This window comes from Musa acuminata, chromosome BXJ3-10, assembly GCF_036884655.1.
Source record: "Musa acuminata AAA Group cultivar baxijiao chromosome BXJ3-10, Cavendish_Baxijiao_AAA, whole genome shotgun sequence".
NCBI classification, from domain to species: Eukaryota; Viridiplantae; Streptophyta; class Magnoliopsida; order Zingiberales; family Musaceae; genus Musa; species Musa acuminata.
In genome coordinates this window covers 20,324,319-20,342,977 of record NC_088358.1, presented here as the reverse complement: position 1 = coordinate 20,342,977, position 18,659 = coordinate 20,324,319, and the positions used below count along the sequence as shown (strand labels likewise).

The 18,659-nt window shown below is 38.6% G+C and overlaps 3 protein-coding genes across 5 annotated transcripts; 1 reads left to right on the top strand and 2 right to left on the bottom strand.

The window, feature by feature from the left end:
• Positions 1-1,050: 1,050 nt before the first annotated feature.
• On the top strand, positions 1,051-9,987 carry LOC135650592 (ubiquitin-activating enzyme E1 2-like). Of its 2 annotated transcripts, none has more exons than XM_065170073.1 (7): positions 1,051-1,191; positions 1,323-1,651; positions 2,425-2,642; positions 5,512-6,306; positions 6,416-7,284; positions 7,892-8,324; positions 8,832-9,987. In XM_065170073.1, exons 2-7 carry the CDS (start codon positions 1,336-1,338, stop codon positions 9,429-9,431), a joined length of 3,231 nt encoding a protein of 1,076 aa, XP_065026145.1. In that variant the 5' UTR covers positions 1,051-1,191; positions 1,323-1,335; the 3' UTR covers positions 9,432-9,987. The 2 variants fall into 2 exon arrangements, with proteins under 2 accessions (XP_065026145.1, XP_065026146.1); XM_065170074.1 differs by having other exon boundaries at positions 1,071-1,191; positions 1,320-1,651.
• Positions 9,988-10,218: 231 nt separating this feature from the next.
• Positions 10,219-13,313, bottom strand: LOC135650593 (ran-binding protein 1 homolog a-like). The gene is made up of 4 exons (XM_065170075.1): positions 13,134-13,313; positions 12,895-13,046; positions 12,685-12,810; positions 10,219-10,695 (listed from the first exon to the last, which is right to left on the bottom strand). Exons 1-4 carry the CDS (start codon positions 13,274-13,276, stop codon positions 10,478-10,480), a joined length of 639 nt encoding a protein of 212 aa, XP_065026147.1. The 5' UTR covers positions 13,277-13,313; the 3' UTR covers positions 10,219-10,477.
• A 612-nt stretch (positions 13,314-13,925) lies between these two features.
• Positions 13,926-17,611, bottom strand: LOC104000127 (PHD finger protein ALFIN-LIKE 2). 2 transcript variants are annotated; one of them, XM_009422083.3, is made up of 5 exons: positions 17,362-17,608; positions 17,240-17,272; positions 16,923-17,145; positions 14,552-14,672; positions 13,926-14,473 (listed from the first exon to the last, which is right to left on the bottom strand). In XM_009422083.3, exons 1-5 carry the CDS (start codon positions 17,459-17,461, stop codon positions 14,264-14,266), a joined length of 687 nt encoding a protein of 228 aa, XP_009420358.2. In that variant the 5' UTR covers positions 17,462-17,608; the 3' UTR covers positions 13,926-14,263. The 2 variants fall into 2 exon arrangements, with proteins under 2 accessions (XP_009420358.2, XP_009420359.2); XM_009422084.3 differs by lacking the exon at positions 17,240-17,272 and having other exon boundaries at positions 17,362-17,611.
• Between the last annotated feature and the right edge of the window lie 1,048 nt (positions 17,612-18,659).

Sequence of the window (18,659 nt, the reverse complement as noted above, 5' to 3'; positions counted from 1 at the left end):
CATCTCTTAACAACCCTTGATCAACATGAACCCTAATTAAAATAATTTAATTGACTTGAGTTAAATTAAATTCAATTAGGAACTAATTGAATCGACCTTTAATCCTTATTAAATCGATCAATAATCATTCTACGCAGGTCTAATTTAGATTTAATCGATTTCAATTAAGTTAAATAGACTTAAAATCGATCAAATTGATCTTACAATTACCTAGCTTGGATTGGTCAAACTAATATGATTCAATTATAATTTTATTTATTTATATATTGAGATAATACAATTCTTTTTATAAAATTACATGTATATATATACTTATTAATTTAAATAAAAATATATATTCACTTTTGAATTAAATATTAAAATATCATAATAGTGAATTTATTATAAAAATATTTAATAAACTTTTAGAATATAATTTTATCAAATAATACTCACGTTAGTATATATTTAAAATATAATTTTAATTTATTATTTATCAAACATTCGAAGCATTCTATATTTAAGACTTATTTTCATAATTATATAATAAAAATATAAATATTTCTCAAATGGCAATCATAGTATTTATTCTAACCAAAGCACATTGTTATCATCAATGCAAGATAGAAATAATACAATTAAGCTTATTCAATTTTTATTAAATGAGAACACATTTTGGTCTATGATAGCTTCTCCGATTACCCCCCCACCAAAGTAAAAGCTCCAATCGGAGAATCAACGACACTTCCCTCAAATTCCTTTCCCCTTCTCCGGTCATTCGCCGACACTCGAATCGAGACTCCAAACAAAGGAGAAAAAGAAAGGCATCGCCGGCATCTCGACTTTAACCATTCACATAACATTCCGTTATCTTCATAAAATTATTTCCTACCTCAGAATCTCACGCGCATTGTTTACGCGAATTATAATTAGACGAAGTGGTGGGTCCACTTTTCGGTCTTTTCTTCAATAAGACTTCAGGAGATACGCAAGCCCATGTATGCCTATACGGTCGCGTATACTATACGCTTAGCTTCCATTCCGCGCTATAAATACCGAGGTAGCCGTGACCTTGTACTGCCTCAGGAAGCGCATTGCTTCTCTCTTAAAACCCTAAAGTAAAGAAGGCGATAGAGGCGGAACGGAAAGAGATAAGGAGGAGGAAGAAGACCAGCTGCGACCTCCTTTGATTCGTTTCTTCCCCGATCCCTCGTACGTCCGTCTCTTATTAATCTCTCTCGACCGGTCGTTCTTGTGGTCGGTCGGGGTTTCTGGTCGTTTAATGTGGTCGGTTCTTGTTTCGTCGTTGTTTCTTGTTTCTGATTCTTTGGGGTTGTGAGTAGCGGGCCGCTCTATATGATTTCGCGAAAAAGAGCTGTGGAAGGACAGATCGACGACGACCAGGCGGCTGCAGCGGCGGACGATACATTGCTGAAGAAGACGAGGGGGGACTGTCTGATCTCTTCGGCGGCGTTGGAAGGCACATCGGCGATGGAGGAGGAGAACAACCAAGCAAACGGAATGGAGGTCGACGACGGCGGGCGCAAGCAGGCCGATATCGACGAGGACCTGCACAGCCGGCAGCTGGCGGTGTACGGACGGGAGACCATGCGCCGGCTCTTCGCTTCCAATGTTCTTGTTTCAGGCCTCCAGGGTCTTGGTGCTGAGATCGGTAAAACTTCTTGATCACCCATCTGCAATTTGTGTTTGCATTCTTTAGTATCTATTTCTCTCGACAAGAAACCGGGTCTTTGTGGGGGTTGGGATGTAGATATAAGAATACTTCCTTCGTGGGAGTACTGACTGGGACTTGAATGCATCTTGTAATCATTGTCTTGTTTTGGATAATTAACGTTTATTGGCATTTTTCACCAATGTTAATCGTTTAAGAATTTGCAGATGCGTTATATGTGCTGATTTGCATGATGATCTGTTGGACTGTCAAGATTACTTGATTGCACGACAGTTTTGGATGATATGTTAAATTGCAAGACAGTAATTGAGATATCACAATTTTTGTCGTTTGAAATTTCATTTAATTATCTCATACTCTAGAGCAGTAAGACTATGTATCTCCCCTTTAGGCCTTTGCTTCAGTATGATGTCATGTTGATGGATTGGATTTTGATAATGTTAAATTTATCCGCTGAGATTTGTTTTACATTGAATGGTTCTTCTAATAAGAGGATGTCTATGTTACTTATTTTTACCTTTAGATAATTAATTTTCTCTTTCCTGTCCAGTTTGGTGGAAACATATGCAAGAAATAACCATATCTATGTTCTATTCTGTGTGCTTTGAGAGATGTAGTAAAAATATTGTCAATTTTTAATCACGGAAATCTGTATCAGCAAGTTGTTTGTTAGGGTTTCCGTTTTGTGTTTATTGCATTGCAATTTGCTCGTTCGTGTACTCATCATGACTCGTGAACTTTTTTCCTTGCAGCAAAGAATCTCGTTCTTGCTGGTGTCAAATCTATCACTTTGCATGATGAAGGGACCGTAGAACTATGGGACTTATCCAGCAACTTCTTTTTCTCTAAGGAGGATATTGGTAAGAATAGAGCTCTTTCTTGTGTTCTGAAGTTGCAAGAGCTTAACAATGCTGTGCTAGTTTCTACCTCGACTGGAACTTTGGCTAAGGAGCAGCTCTCTAACTTTCAGGTTTGTTAGCTTATAACAGTTTGTTCATTCATTATTAATTACCATCAACATTCAGTGCTCATGCTCGTACTTTAGCATCTCTTGAATTTTGCATCCCTTAATGTCAGTGATGCCATGCAATATTGTAGTAGTTTAAACTGTAATGTACATTGTCATTCAGTGAATTTTTGGCTCCCCAGGGGGTCTTTGTAAGTTGTCAGAATTCAGAAATGCTTTGTCTCGATATCTATTGTTAAATTGGTTGCTTGAATGTCTAAGATTTAGCATGACTAGTTAAGTCTGTGAATGACTTCTTTTGATTGAACTATAAATGTTGTATTTCACAGAGCATTAGTGGTAGGAAAATATCCATGTTACCAACCGCAAGTAGTTGTTAGTTGCAACAATATGGTTGTTGTTGTTGTTGTGTTAGGATTTGTATATATTCTTCTTTCATATTATAGTATTCTGGTGGAAGTTCCCTAGTTGTTCTCATAGGGGTTCCTTTGTCCTGTTTAATTTACTTTTGCATAGCTGTTAAGTAAAGTTTATGAAGATTTGTTGTTTTCATAGGGTCATCTGGTTGTTGTGTTAATTTGTAATCTGATAGTCATGTTAATTGGACAAACTTTTGTCATAATCAGGTGCATTTTGAATTTGTATGTGAAATTACGTCAGGCTTTCATAAGCCTACAAAACGTATTCAGAGTGTTGGTGAATATTTCATTTAGTTGGTTGGTTGATGCTTATCACAAGAAGAGAATACGGCTTTTGATAGGAAGCTTTACTTGTTGCACAGGTTAATGTTTTGGTTATGGTGATTGTAATAAATTAATCTCAGCTAGTCGGATGAGATGAAAACAACTTATCAAGTTGTACATATCTTAATGGTTATTACTACGTTCTATAAAGGCACTTCAATGAGTAGTAGTTTTCACCAGAAAAAAAGAGATTGTGATTGATACAGTATGAAATGCACTATTACTCATAATCCATTTCAACTTTCATGCTGTTTTGTAAGTACTTTCTCGTGTTGGAAAAATGTCAAGATGGAAAATTATAGGGTGGGGTGAAAGCCTGGTGAGTCAGTACATTTCATGTTGTTCTTTTGTAACGTCCAAACAATTGATTGAACACAGTTCGAATAAGAAAATCTCCATTTTGTTGGTTGTGGTCCGTACTAGTGAGTAGCACATTTTATGTGCAAGAAATAAGCATGGGTTTTTTATTAATACAGCAGTTGCAATGTCCCAACTAATCATGGTCAACTACATGAATCTTTTCTTGGTGTTGAACTTTGTTGAGGGTGATATCACCAGTCAAACTAAGATCTATCAAGTTGTCCAGAATGACAGTTCCATAATTTTTGTTGTCAAAATAATTGAAGAAAATGGATGTGCCATGTCTCTGAGGGAGTACTGTAAAATTTTAGAAGAATACCTGCACAGAAGGTGCCAAGTATGATATCTTGTAATGTGTCCAGCATCTTGATTAAAGATGTTAGTCTCTTAGTTCATTGAGTTACTATTGGACAATAATTCTTGGACAAGTCAACATATAACTCATAAGTGTCAGCAATGTTCTTGATCATCCACCAAAGCGTTTCAACTATTAGTTCTGTAATTTTAGCTTTTTATAAATTTAAAGTGCGCACTTGAAAATGGTGTATATGTGCTTGGAGTTTTAGCTGTTTGTCGTGTGTGTGTGTGTGTGTGTGCGCGCGCGTGTGATTAAATCATAGCAGTAAGTAGCCACTGTTGAATCACATCATAGCAGTCATCAGCAGTATACCTTAGTAGCCACTGTTGAATCACGTCATAGCAGTCATCAGCAGTATGCCTCCCATCCAGATTTTCTGACTTCGTTCTTTTATGTTAAGTGTTTCATAGAGGCTCTTCCTTTCAGCTACTCTAATTTGCCCATTGATCACTTTTATCTACATTTCGTTTGCAGTGAAGAAATTTTTGAAAACAAAATTTTGTTTGCTAATATCCAGTTAACTAGACTAGAGATCCTTGAAACACTTATAATTCTTTTCATAATCACATCATTTTCTTGGGCCCTTCTTGCAATTGCAGGTGAGGAAGCTCTGGTGCCATCCCCTTGTCAGTTTTACTGATACTTCTTATTACTTAGAATCTTAAAGAAAAATTATCACAATAGACCTGCTTGTTGTTAACCACATCTCTAACACACCTCTATCACTCTTGAATCTTTGGTCTATTTTTTAAAGCTTGTAGATCATCTCCATCTTGAACTACCTAGTTCAAATCTGTTGCACTTCTGAAACCCACGTCTACTTCACTATTGATGCTGGTTCTAACATAAAATTGGGATGACCCTGTAACCATTTTTTCTTTTGAAAACTTGCTTAGGTTGTACTTCTATTAGAATTGATTGCTAGCGTGTTTCTCATGGCTACCAGGTTTCCTCCATTTCGTTAGAATTTGTTATTCTTGTGTGTGGAAAGGAACTATCAAAGATGCACTTAGAGTTAATTTGGTTGGTGGGATTAAGGCCTCCATTGCTGGTACTTCTAGCGGTTGAAATGATTTATTGAATCTTGAATGTATATTACATTTTTGTAGTTAATGCAAATAATGTGCAAGTCTTTGACATAATGCAAATGACAAATTGAATGAGGTCATCTAAGAAAGTAAGAATGCAGTCATGCTATCAATCCTTAGGGAATTGATGTGTTTAATCTATATGCAGATATTAAGTACAAGTTGTACATATAGGTTTGCCTGTGCATATGCTTTGTGAATCAGATATGATAACTCCAACTCCATATTTTGAATTAGCTTCATCTCTTTAATGATTCAGTTTATTAGTTCTTTGACGTGACACTTTTATGTTTCTATAGCTTATCTTTTATGATGCTCTGTAGGCTGTTGTTTTTACTGATGTGAGCTTGGAGAAAGCAATCGAGTATGATGATTATTGTCACAATCACCAGCCTCCAATTTGCTTTATTAAATCTGAAGTTCGAGGACTTTTTGGTAGTGTTTTCTGTGATTTTGGTCCAGAGTTCTCTGTTTATGATGTTGATGGTGAGGAGCCACATACTGGTATAATTGCATCCATTTGCAATGATAATCCTGCAACGATATCGTGTGTTGAAGATGAGCGGCTTGAGTTCCAGGATGGGGATCTTGTTGTCTTCTCTGAAGTCGAGGGGATGACAGAACTAAATGATGGAAAACCCAGAAAGATCAAGAATGCAAGGCCATTTTCATTTACTCTTGAAGAAGACACAACTCAGTTTGGTTTATACAAGAAAGGTGGAATAGTTACACAGGTAAAGGAACCAAAAGTCCTCCAATTCAAGCTTCTAAGAGATGCTCTAAGAGATCCAGGGGACTTTCTTTTGAGTGACTTCTCCAAATTTGATCGTCCACCTCTGTTACACTTGGCTTTTCAAGCCTTGGATAAGTTCAGGCATGATATGGGACGTTTTCCTGGTGCTGGATCAGAGGATGATGCTCAACGGTTTATAGATTTTGCTGTCAATATCAATGAGAGTCTTGGTGATGGTAAGCTGGAAGAGATTAATAAGAAAATTTTGCAGCATTTTTCTTATGGTTCCCAGGCTGTTTTGAATCCTATGGCTGCAATTTTTGGTGGTATTGTTGGGCAAGAAGTTGTTAAGGCGTGTTCTGGAAAATTCCATCCACTTTTTCAGGTGAAATATAATATGGGGTTTTAATACCTTTGTTTATTTCATAGTTTATATGTTCCTCAACCATTTTCAGTTGTCCTGCAACCTAATTTGTCTCTTGGGAAATTTGCAGTTCTTTTACTTTGATTCACTTGAATCCCTCCCTGCCGAAGCATTGGAGGCTAGTGATTTTAAGCCTCTGAATTGCCGATATGATGCTCAAATCTCTGTGTTTGGATCCAAGCTTCAAAAGAAATTGGAAGACGCCAAAGTGTTTATAGTAGGATCTGGTGCCTTGGGTTGCGAGTTCTTGAAGAACCTAGCTTTAATGGGAGTTTGTTGCAGCCCAAAAGGGAAGCTCACTATTACTGATGATGATGTCATTGAAAAGAGTAATCTCAGTCGGCAGTTTCTCTTCCGTGACTGGAATATTGGGCAAGCCAAATCCACAGTAGCTGCTGCTGCTGCTGTGTCAATAAACCCTGATCTCCATATCGAGGCTCTTCAGAACCGAGCAAGCCCAGAGACAGAAAATGTGTTCGAGGATGGATTTTGGGAGAGCTTAGATGCAGTTATTAATGCATTGGACAATGTAACTGCCAGAATGTACATGGATGGTAGGTGCTTATATTTCCAGAAACCACTTTTAGAGTCTGGAACTTTGGGTGCCAAATGTAACACACAGATGGTCATCCCTCACTTGACTGAGAATTATGGAGCCTCCAGAGATCCACCTGAGAAACAGGCACCAATGTGCACAGTTCATTCGTTCCCTCACAATATAGATCACTGTCTAACATGGGCCAGATCTGAGTTTGAGGGTTTGCTTGAGAAAACACCTAATGAAGTAAATACATTTCTAACAAATCCAAATGCTTATGCTGCTTCTATGAGAAACGCTGGAGACGCCCTGGCTAGGAATCTTCTTGAACATGTTCTCGAGTGCCTTGATACGGATAGATGTGAGACATTCCAAGATTGTGTTTGCTGGGCAAGATTTAAGTGAGTCTCAGTATCTTTTCTAAATTTAGGCACACTGTTTTATTGTGTATGGTCATCTGTTTGCATCTTTGCATGATAGCCGCTGATACTTTTACATAGATGTTTTTCTTTTCTGATTTAATTACAAATTTTATATTAGGGGCTTTAATGCTTCTTAGTATTCAACTGCTGTTTACATCTCCATAAATGGTTTTTCTTTCTCAAACATTTTGTCATATTTTATGATAAGCGGATCTGGATTGGTTTTGTTAATCGAGGTAGATTCCTGGTTGTTCCAAAACTTGGTTTCCACCATCTCCGAAGCCCTTTGTACCTGCATAAATAATTTATATATTCTCTTAAAAAATAAATGTTGTCGGTGTGTTTTGTATGGTAATTAAACTCAGTAGTTTAGTTGTCAAAACTTACATAATTTTAGCTTGTAGGACCATATTGTGTTTCTGAGGTTCTGTCATATTATATTATGTTTTGATGACAGGGCTGACAACATCTGTTTGTCCAGGTAGAATTTGATTTCAGATACTTTTGCACAATGTCTTTTTCGCTTTTGCTTGTGCAACTTCCTTTTTCTATATATATTATTGAATCAAGACAAATGTGCTCCCAGGTTTGAAGATTACTTCTCCAACCGTGTGAAGCAGTTAACGTTTACCTTTCCTGAGGATGCAGCCACCAGCACCGGTGCACCTTTCTGGTCTGCTCCTAAACGGTTTCCACGGCCATTGCAGTTCTCATCAAGTGACCCCAGCCATGTTCATTTTGTTATGTCTGCTTCAATTCTTAGAGCTGAGACATTTGGAATCGTTGTTCCTGAGTGGGCGAAAAACCCAAAGAAGTTGGGTGATGCTGTTTATAAGGTATTAGTCCCTGATTTTCAGCCCAAGACAGGTGTTCAAATTGTGACAGATGAGAAAGCTACTAGCTTGTCCGCTGCTTCCATTGATGATGCTGCAGTCATTAATGACCTTATCGCAAAGCTTGAAGAGTGTGCCAAGAAGCTGCCTCCAGGATTTCGTATGGACCCAATTCAGTTTGAGAAGGTTAGTTCTATTTCTTCCTATGTGTATTATATATATTTTATCAATCATGTTCGAACTTCAGGAGTTCCGTTTATGCTTTTTGAAATGTGCAGTGCTTTCTTTCACAATCAAATTTTGCACTTAAATGTGTTTGATTTCTCTTTCATGTGCATACTTTTCATAGTTAAATTCAGTCCAAAGTTTTTGAGGTCATGTAATATGTTTCTGCGACAAATGTTTATGATGCTGCTCATCTCACGGAATCTCACATGAAATCGTTACTAGATGGATTTCATTATATGACTCCGACCACATCCAATCTTTTGTTCCATATCATATACCTTGATTATACCATGATTCTTATGCTGTCCTCAGCAGTTACTCTTAAAAATTGATCCGGTCGTGTAATCTAACAAGTCTATGTTCTCTTTAGCAGTTGTTGATTTGCACTCTATCAATTTGTTAAGCTGACGTGTAAAATTGGGTTCTAAACAGTTAGCTCTCTTTGCATTGACTGGCAATGTACAGGATGATGACGCAAACTACCATATGGATTTAATAGCTGGGTTAGCTAACATGCGTGCGAGGAACTATGGCATTCAAGAAGTCGATAAGCTGAAGGCGAAATTTATTGCTGGGAGGATCATCCCAGCGATCGCGACATCAACAGCAATGGCTACTGGTCTTGTGTGTCTGGAGCTATACAAAGTGCTAGCCGGTGGGCATAAGCTGGAGGACTACCGAAACACATTTGCTAACCTTGCACTACCTCTATTCTCCATTGCCGAGCCTGTTCCTCCTAAGATGATTAAATTCCGAGACATGAGCTGGACGGTGTGGGATCGCTGGATCATCCATGGGAACCTCACACTTGAGGAGCTGCTGCTGTGGCTCAATGACAAGGGGCTGAGCGCGTATAGCATCTCCAGTGGTACTTCTTTACTTTACAATAGCATGTTCCCAAGGCACCGGGATCGGATGGACAGGAAGGTGGTTGATCTGATGAAGGAGTTTGCCAAGGTGGAAGTGCCTCCTTATAGGCGGCACCTGGATATTGTGGTAGCATGCGAGGACGAAGAGGATGGGGAAGATGTGGACATCCCACTGATATCAATTTACTTCCGGTAGACAGCATTTGAGATGGAAAGAAACAAATAGGAAGACTTGCATATTTTCAGCTAGTCAAAAAAAAAAAGAAAAAAACAAAAAAAAGAAAGGAACCGCAGGAGATGGATTGTACGCACCATGCATGCAGTCCACTTGCATTTCTACAAGGCATTCACTGGACTGGTCTTCCACAGTCTTTCCTGTTGGTTTATGTTTCCGCTGTTCCATTGCTTGATCCGAGAGGTGTGGTGGTAAATGGGATATATTACATGATCGACAATGCTGCTGATGTGTCAGGTTTTGTGGTCGTCTTATGTCATGTCTAACACTCCACATTGACCTGGCAGTTCTGCTGCATGTACTTGATGCCCGTTTTAATGTCTTGCATATGCTGCACCGTTTGCAGGAACGTTTCCGAGCTTTCACCTCCTCTTCACTTTGCTTTAAAAAGTGATAGGGATGAGAGGGGTCATGTAATTTGAGTGTGAATTGATCCCGGTGAGAGTTTCGTGTATGACAAATCTTAATGGAAGATTGTTGTCCGGAATCAATAAGACCTTTGTGCGGTTGCACCCTCCCTCTGATGCCCAAATCCTTGTTTTTCTTACCGTACTTGCTGCGTCTCCTTTGGACCATAAACCTTCCTTTCTTTTTTACCACACAAGAACATCAAATCACGTTTACATGTAGGCATAACTTTGTGAAGTTATTAGAGGTTCTGCCAGACATTTATATTCATTCATTTATCCTTTTTCTTACAAACTCGATACGTCGGAAAAGCTACAAGTTTGAAAAATCAAGGGACGAGTAAAACAAAAAGGCAATTTACCAATGAAATCATTCAAACAACGGGGGCATATAGCATCCATGACAATGATATTCCATCACGCACTCAGACGACACCACTCCAATCAATCATACAAGAGAGAGACTCCACCGACCTGACACGACCCCACCATGACTTACAAAGTCAAATTTTTACACACTCTTTGCTGTCCCTTGAAAGCATGGGAACTTCTCCAACCCAAGTAAATATATCATATACCCTCTCCTCTCCTCCGCTACCATCAATCCTCCGACTTGGTAGATCGCTCAGCTTTGGCTTCCACCTTAGCTGCAACTTCCTCCTCCGCAGCCGCCGGCGCCTTTGCTTTTTGGCTTCCATCGACGCTCAACTTGTCCAGAAGCCCAGCAGCAGCAGCTGCTGCATCATCGCTCTCTTCCTCTTCCCTCTCTCCAAGCGATTCAGTAATGCTTTCAATCATCTCCATGAATTTCTTGCAGTCTGAACCAAAAGACCAACTTAAGTAGGCGGGGAAAGAAGACACAAACACTGAGGGCAGGTGGTGACCTATGAGAGTAAAGGAGGCAAGCCAGGCCCCCTTTAAACATAAAAGCCAAGAAAGACTATTCTACAGTTAAGCAAAATAGACAATTTGTCTAATTGCGTACAAGTCTGTCAATATATACATACATACATGAATCTTTACAGTATGTATATGTCGGTAAAAGAAACATCACGTGTGGCGGGGCCTAAAGTCTTTCCAAAGTGCCCACACAAGCAGACATTCAATTTTCATCATGAAACCAAACCATTCATTTCAACTACTATCCATAGTTCAACAGACTCTGCAAGGTATTTCTACAAGTTGTGATCATGGAGCAAGAAAATTTGATCTTCACATACTTTAATCTCTGACAAGAATAATATACAGTCCACCAAAAAAAGTTTATATTAATACGATTGCTCATGCATGTATGGGTATACGGTGCGGGTGTGCATGCCAATACAGCATTCAAGAACAGCTTACTCACGTGGACTCTTAAATAAACTTCCAATCACAAGTGTTTCACCTTAAACCACTAAAAGATCAGATAAACCATGTATTACTTCAGCAATCAAGAGAATGAACCAAGCAGTCATGGTTGCTTCATTTTTACCGAGAAATTCCAACCAACCTCAAATTCTCTTAGGAAACATCTAGAAGGATAACTCAATAATGAACATTCAAAAAGGTTGGTTTAAATATAACCTTGACATACTCATATCTAACATTTATTAAAATAAGTAGTATAAGATCCATCTGCTAAAGCTTACAAATATTTACGATAAACATTCAAAGAGCCACTTCTCAAGAATCACCGACTTCATGTTAACACGAAAAACAAAAACAACAAAAATTCTTGACCACTATCCGAGTACTATAAGATCCATCTGCTAAAGTTCACAAACACTCGTGATAAACATTCGAAGAGGCTATGTCTCAAGAATCACGGACTTTCCAGAACTGATGAGCGGCAACTTCATGTTAACACCAAAATAATAACAAAAACTCTTGACCACTATCTCAAGTGTACAGAATTTCTTATCATTTTATTTCAACTTCGATACTTGATTTGTACTTTAATGTCGATTAGCAGGCCTAATTACAGATTATATCACATCTAGGGGCGTTCAAACCGAACTGTTAAGGGCCGAACCAAACTGAATCGTTTCTTCGGTTCAGTTAAAGTAAGGTAATCCAAAACAGAACCGATTCAGATCTATCTAACCAAACCAATTCAAAATCAATTAATCCAATTTGTTTAATCGGTTAACCGATTTATCATTTCAAATAATTTTTAAAAATATATTTTTTAAATGAACAGGTTCCATTCAATTGAACCAAACCGGAATCTTGGACCGATTGGACGACGGGATAATATTTGTGAAATTGAACTCACATTATTTGTAAAATTAGGCATTTGAGCTAGTTTTATTAATCAATTTGAACCGGTTAAGTTAATTTTCATCTGACCCACCCTGTTTCTGGTTAGCCTCAGTCGCCAACCCTTCTAATCCCAACCAATCTGATATTGATGGTGAATGATATAGGACCAAACCAATAGATTTCAGCCAACCTTGGTTATGATCAACTTACAGTGATTTCCACAAAAAGAACACCCCTCAATTTAATTAAAACCTAAATGCTACAACCAATCATGATCCTACGAACCTATGAGAAAATGGTTCCTTTGATGTCTTAAAAGGAATGCAGAAAAGGAAAGAAAAAAAAGAGAGAATGAAATAGGAAAACACATTAAAAATGGGTTATGTTGGAATAAACAACATAAAAGGAATATAAAACAACGCTAACAATCATAATAAGAAAAAAAATATGGAAAATAATCTAAAACACTATAATGAAAAAAAAAACCAATCGCTAGATATAATGACAAGAACTTTCAAACAGCCACGAACAATTGCAAGCAGGAAGATGATGAACATACTCACTTTCAACAGAGCCGAACCGAATGCAGAACATCTCCTCCTTGAGTTCCCCATCGGCGAAATCGGACGCATGCCACACGCACGACTTATCGTTCCCCGCGTGCTCCTGAATCTTGATCGACGGAACAACTGAGACAGCAACCACAAAATTACACACACCGATCCGACGAAAAACATAGAACCAAAAACCAAGAACGGAAACAAGCGGTCCACCTAGATGGTTGGCGCAGATCTTGAGGGTCTTGGCTTGGCGCATCACCAGCCGCACCTTGCCCGTCTCAGTGTGCTTCAAAAGCTTCACGCTCCCCGAACCCCTCTCCTTCCACTGGTTCCCATCCTTATCGAACCGGTACAGCTTCGCCTTCCTGAAAGCGATGAATCAAGAAAATCAAACCTCGAGATCTCGAAGAAACCCAGAGCAATGGTCCGCATCGAAGGAGACGAAAGCTTACAGATCGAGAAGGACGTCCTCTTCCTCCTCGCCGGTGGTGACGGCCACCTCCGAGAGGGTGACGATGGGGGCGATCTGAGCGCCAGTGTCCTCATCGTCGCCGGCGGCAGCCTCCTCCTGGCGATCGGGATCGTTGCTCGCCATTAGAGGAAGTAGATCGACTCGAGTAAATAGGACGCCGGTTAGGGTTTGGGATTTATACGGGGAGGTGGCGGTGGGAGTACAACAACGCTCACAGAAACTTTTATGTACGGATATAGATATACCGTCTGATGTTTACCGGTGGAGATATTAAGACCGTTGGATTGCCATGTGGTTACGGAGAAAACGGACGAATGAGATCGACAAACTATTTAGATGGACGGAGATTAGGTGACTTTGGACGCACAAGAATCATTTACGAGTAAAACCGGAGCCGCGAGGGATGGACTATCACGTGCCAGGCACGTGATATATCCATATTTGCCACCCGAGTTAGCTGGCGTTACGTAACAAATACGGACGATTACTTGAGGCTGAAACAGCAAATAAACCGATAACATGACGTTGGCATCATTTATGTGAAGTATATACTGAAAATGAGCATCACATAACCTTTCTAAGGTTGAAGTTGAAATAGGAATTGCTTGCATATATGTCTATAAACAAGTATACTAGAAAATATTTTAAATGGTTTCATCAAGTAAAATAAATCACTGCAACCATTCAAATATAGAAGATGGATGATGAGCAAGATTACAAAAGATAAAAAGAAAAAATTTCAAACATACACATATTACCAAGTCAGAGTAGGTTTCAGAAGATTAGTTTCTCTCATATTTCCAAATAGCAGTATTCTCTCTATGGGAAAAATAGAGATGGGACAGCCACTATTTTAGAGAACCCAACACCCATGACTTCCTTTGAATCTATACATAAACACAAAATTAGGTAAAAAGATGGATTGAAATGTACTTGATGCATACAGATGGCAACACCATTAACACTAATCTAAAATTACTAAGCGTATAAACAGTGGCTAAAGTAACATCCATACTCAGTCATCCAGGGTCAACTACCATCATAAACAAAATGATGGCTAAACTTGGTGTCAGCATCACAGAGAGCCAAGTTGCTGGTTGTCTGTCTTGCTTATTTGGAACTGCAACTAGGACACCTATATGGCTTCGTTTTCTCAGCCTTTGCGCGGGTCATCTTTACACACTTGCCATGGAACCATCTTTCACATACATCACACTGGATCCAGATATTTGAACGATGCTTGGTACCACAGGATCCACAGGATGTCGCACTGATTTCATTGGCATCTTCGTCAGAGCCATTATTGACAGTTTTTAATCTCTGAATAAGAATGGAGTTATTTGGCAAACTGTCGTAGTAAAAAAGAAATAGAAAGCAACTGTAGAGATGTCGCAGCACCTTAGAGGACCGCATAGGTTTGCTTCCTCTGTCTACACGGGTGTTCTTCTTTGTAAGCTGATGACTGCAGAAGGCTTCAAAAATGGTAGGCAGATCGTTGATCAAGTTAAACAAGCGTTTCCTGAAAATTGGGAAAGAAAAAGGAGCTTCAATTCTTGCAACAATGTGTTCTCAGATGCAGCACCAACACAAAAGATATACGATAAATGACAGCTGAGATGGTTTTGAACAAAACTTTTCTATGCTGGTTCACTCTCTAAAATGGTTCATACAGCATATTAAATGGTATTCTATACCATCAACAAAACTTCCATAACATCTAGCCAACCAATAAACAAATTGGGCCAACAAAATTTGACTCTAATTACACATTTCAATATGAATTTCACCTCTTCAAAAGTACATGTCCAACTGTGAAATAGCATGAAACATTGATAGTTGGGCGACTCTTGCAAAGTCCATGAATATTGAATCACATTATTTTCAGCAACAGAGATCACTTGCTAGGTTGGGTGTACACCAGAACAATCATGATGGCGTCAGGTCGAGTAAAAAATTTAGATGAAAGGCCACTTGCATTTTCTATTTAGGATTCTGTCATGTCAAGAATATTTTCTGGACTGTTGAGTCATTTGGATCAGGCCTATCATGATCTAAAATCAACATTCAGTTCCAACATAAGCTCGTCATTCAACTTCACAGAGGCAATGAAATATATAGCGAAATTTAGGAGTAGGACAGAGTTGAATTTGGTGTGAGGACCAGTAATATCAAGGAAGAGGACTGAAAGCAGAAATATGAGGAAGTGATACAGCAGTCTTTGCATCACCTACTTTGTGCTTTAAGATGAACCATCCTCCCAATAGCCATTGATAAGTACTATAAACCTGATTGTATCAATGAGAATGGTCCATATGTTAGATACTTTCAGCCTAAGAAGTATAGTTATCTTAAGTTATTTGGTCTCTGCTTGTAAAATTTGATGAATATGAAAAGGAAACGAGGTAATCAATTGATTGGCCCAGAATGCTAGAACAGTTTTCTTGTTTTTGAATGAGGTAATCAATTGGTTGGCCCAGAATACTAGAACGACCAAATTTTCTTGTTTTTGGAGAGGGGAGTGGCCCTCCCAGTCAATCCAGTTTTTGAGTCCAGAGTCTACAAGCTTATTTTGCGATGTTCTATATAGTTAATATATTTATCCTTTTTAGCCAAAAAAAAAAAAACTCAATAAACCAACTCAATTGATCTGTAACATGTGATGTGGGGCAAAACCTGAAGTGTCACACTAGCACTCTGAAGGTCAATATCAATCAGGAGTTTCAAACACTGATCTAAGGTCTCTGAAACTCCTCACCCAAACAGAAGTATCAAATTTTAAAACTCCAAGTGGACATAATTAACTTTGCTAACCAAGTCTGTCATGTCAAGCATGTTGAATGCTAATTGACAACAGACAAAAGTTAGATGTTTCCTTGATGACTGCATCCATTTGAGGTACAACCGTCGGATAGAAGTAACAAGAAGGTTTGGTTTCCCAAGAAGGAAAATTATAAGCTTGCGCAGATATAAAAATTGGATAGAAGTACAATAATGACAATAAAACCATTAGTCCCAATCATTCGGGTCGGCTACATAGATTTTGGTAAAAATAGGATAGAGGTAGACGATCTCATTCTTTCATTTTATTTTATGCTCAAACCAAATATAAAAGGTACGGGTGGAACTTGCAAATTTATAAAGGCCTATGCACATATCATGAAGCTTGATTCCGATAGCATTTAAGTTTACTACCACAATTAATTAAAGATCAATCGGAGTTGAACAAGTTTTAGGCTTGACAATAATTTAATGCACAAAAAGTTTTTAACTAGAGCAAAAAAATAAAATAAAGGTAAAGTAACAACATGTTTCACATAATCATAAAAGAATATATATTTAAAAAGGCAAAATTATCTTTGTTTAAAAAGTAACCCCACAAGTTTGCTACGCTATAATAATGAAAACACAAGTGTAATTGGGACAATGTCATGATTTCGGAAAACCAATTTCAGAAAGTCTTAATGTATAGAAGAACACATATTATATTTTTCCTAAATAAAACTATGACATGGAAAATTCACGTTATATTTTCTCATGATCAGCTCCACAAAGTTTAATATGATCGTTCACCCATCTCAAACTGCGGTTCGAAGTTAACGTACCCTTAGGAAAAAAGGAATAGCACTAGTGCATTAATAATTTCTAAATATCCAATGGATGACATGACGCATTAATAGTCAAAAGCATACTCGCAATTCACGACGCATAAGAAGAAAAGGGGCGGAAAGAACAAACCCTAGTCAAATTCAAGTCAAAATCCACGGCATACCTTTCATCGCCGCTGAAGCGCGCCGCAAAGAAGAACGCAACAGAGAGGAGCCAGCTGTCGCTATGCATCGCGACGCGCGAGAGCCAGTCCCACCGCTTCGGCCCGTTCCTCGCGAAGTTGATCCCCAGCGTCGGCTCCGGCATCTCCGGCGGCACCTCCTCCGGCGGAACGTTCACCTCCCACGACCCATCCGGGTGCCCATACAGACAAAGATTCTCCCTCTCTGCACCCAAGACCAACCAAATAAACAACTTAAAGGGAGGCAGATCCAACAAGAAATCACCTAGAGATCAAGACGACGGAGCGATGGAACGCACCCGGATGGCAGAGGGCGTAGAGGTCATCAACTTCTGAGAGAAGACAATAGATCCAAAGGACTAAGAAACCAGAAAGGCGCAAAGAGATAAGAAGGGCACAGGGAGGGGGGTGGGAGAAGTACCGGCCGTAAGAGCGCGGACGAGGCCGCGGTGGCGCCCCAAGTAGTCCCTGAAGACTTCCTCGACAGTGCTCGGAGCCGGCAAGGACGCGACCATCTCCATGGCGGGCGAGCGAGCGAGCAAGCAATCGAGAGCGCGAGATGGAGGGTTCGTGCGGCGGGTTTTAGATGGAAGACGTATACAGTAAGAAGGAAGAGAAGCGGAGGAAGTGGTCGCCGAAATCACGGAGGTCCGTTATTGTTTCGCATATGTCCCATCGGATTTGCCTGTTTATACTGTATCTTTATACTTTGCCTAATTTACATGTGTACCTTTTGATTAAAACTATAATTAACATTAATATTCTTTATCTTTTTAGGGAACATTAAGTTCCCATGTGGAACTTAATCTTTTTATGAAACAGAATATGTAATACTATTATTATTATTTTTTGTAAACTATATATAAATACTATATTATCATTATTTTTGTAAAGTGTTAGTTATATTATATTATTATTTATCGAGGTAAAATTTAAACTTTACACAAAAGAAAAAGTAGATTTGTAAGATTGGACAAGAACTTGTCTTTCCGTTTGACAATCGGTGAGCAGTTGTTTATGGACTTGCAACTGTTCGTTCTACCTTCTAAAGTCATTATTTTCTCCTTTCTCTTATTATTTTCTCCTTTCTCTGTTTTCTCTCTTGTACTCAAGGTGTTTGCTGAATTGCTTGTAAAGCTTCCCTTTCCGTGAGACATCGAGATTTGTCTGTCATTCGTTTTCAATCTAATCAAATTTTTATTTTACAGGTCCTTCGGGACCTGTACGAGGTTGCAACTAGGCTAAACATTTGTAGACATATATGTCGCAAGGGCGCCTTATGACTTAGACAATCCTAACTAAGTCCGATGAGTTGTCACAATGGTGCTTCATGACTTAGGCAATTTCAGTTAAGTTCGTGACTTTGCCGCGATGAATATCCTTTCTATCATCTATAATAATAATAATTATTATTAAAAGATAATTAAAATAATAAATTTTATATTATTAATCTCCTCATATATGATAAGTTTTGTTCACGTATCAATTTGCAACGACTAATATTGGCTTATAAGATATAATAGATTAGTCCTACATTAGCAAAGAACAAGATTGGCTTATGAGGATTAGCAAAGAACATGATTGACTTATGAGGATTTAAATGCACTTCATGCAAAAAAAAAAAAAAACAGAGCTTCATTCTAAGATTTTAGATTTAAATGCACTTCATGCAAAGGAAATTAAAGACACTCGTCAAATTTCTTCACCTATGTAATCACA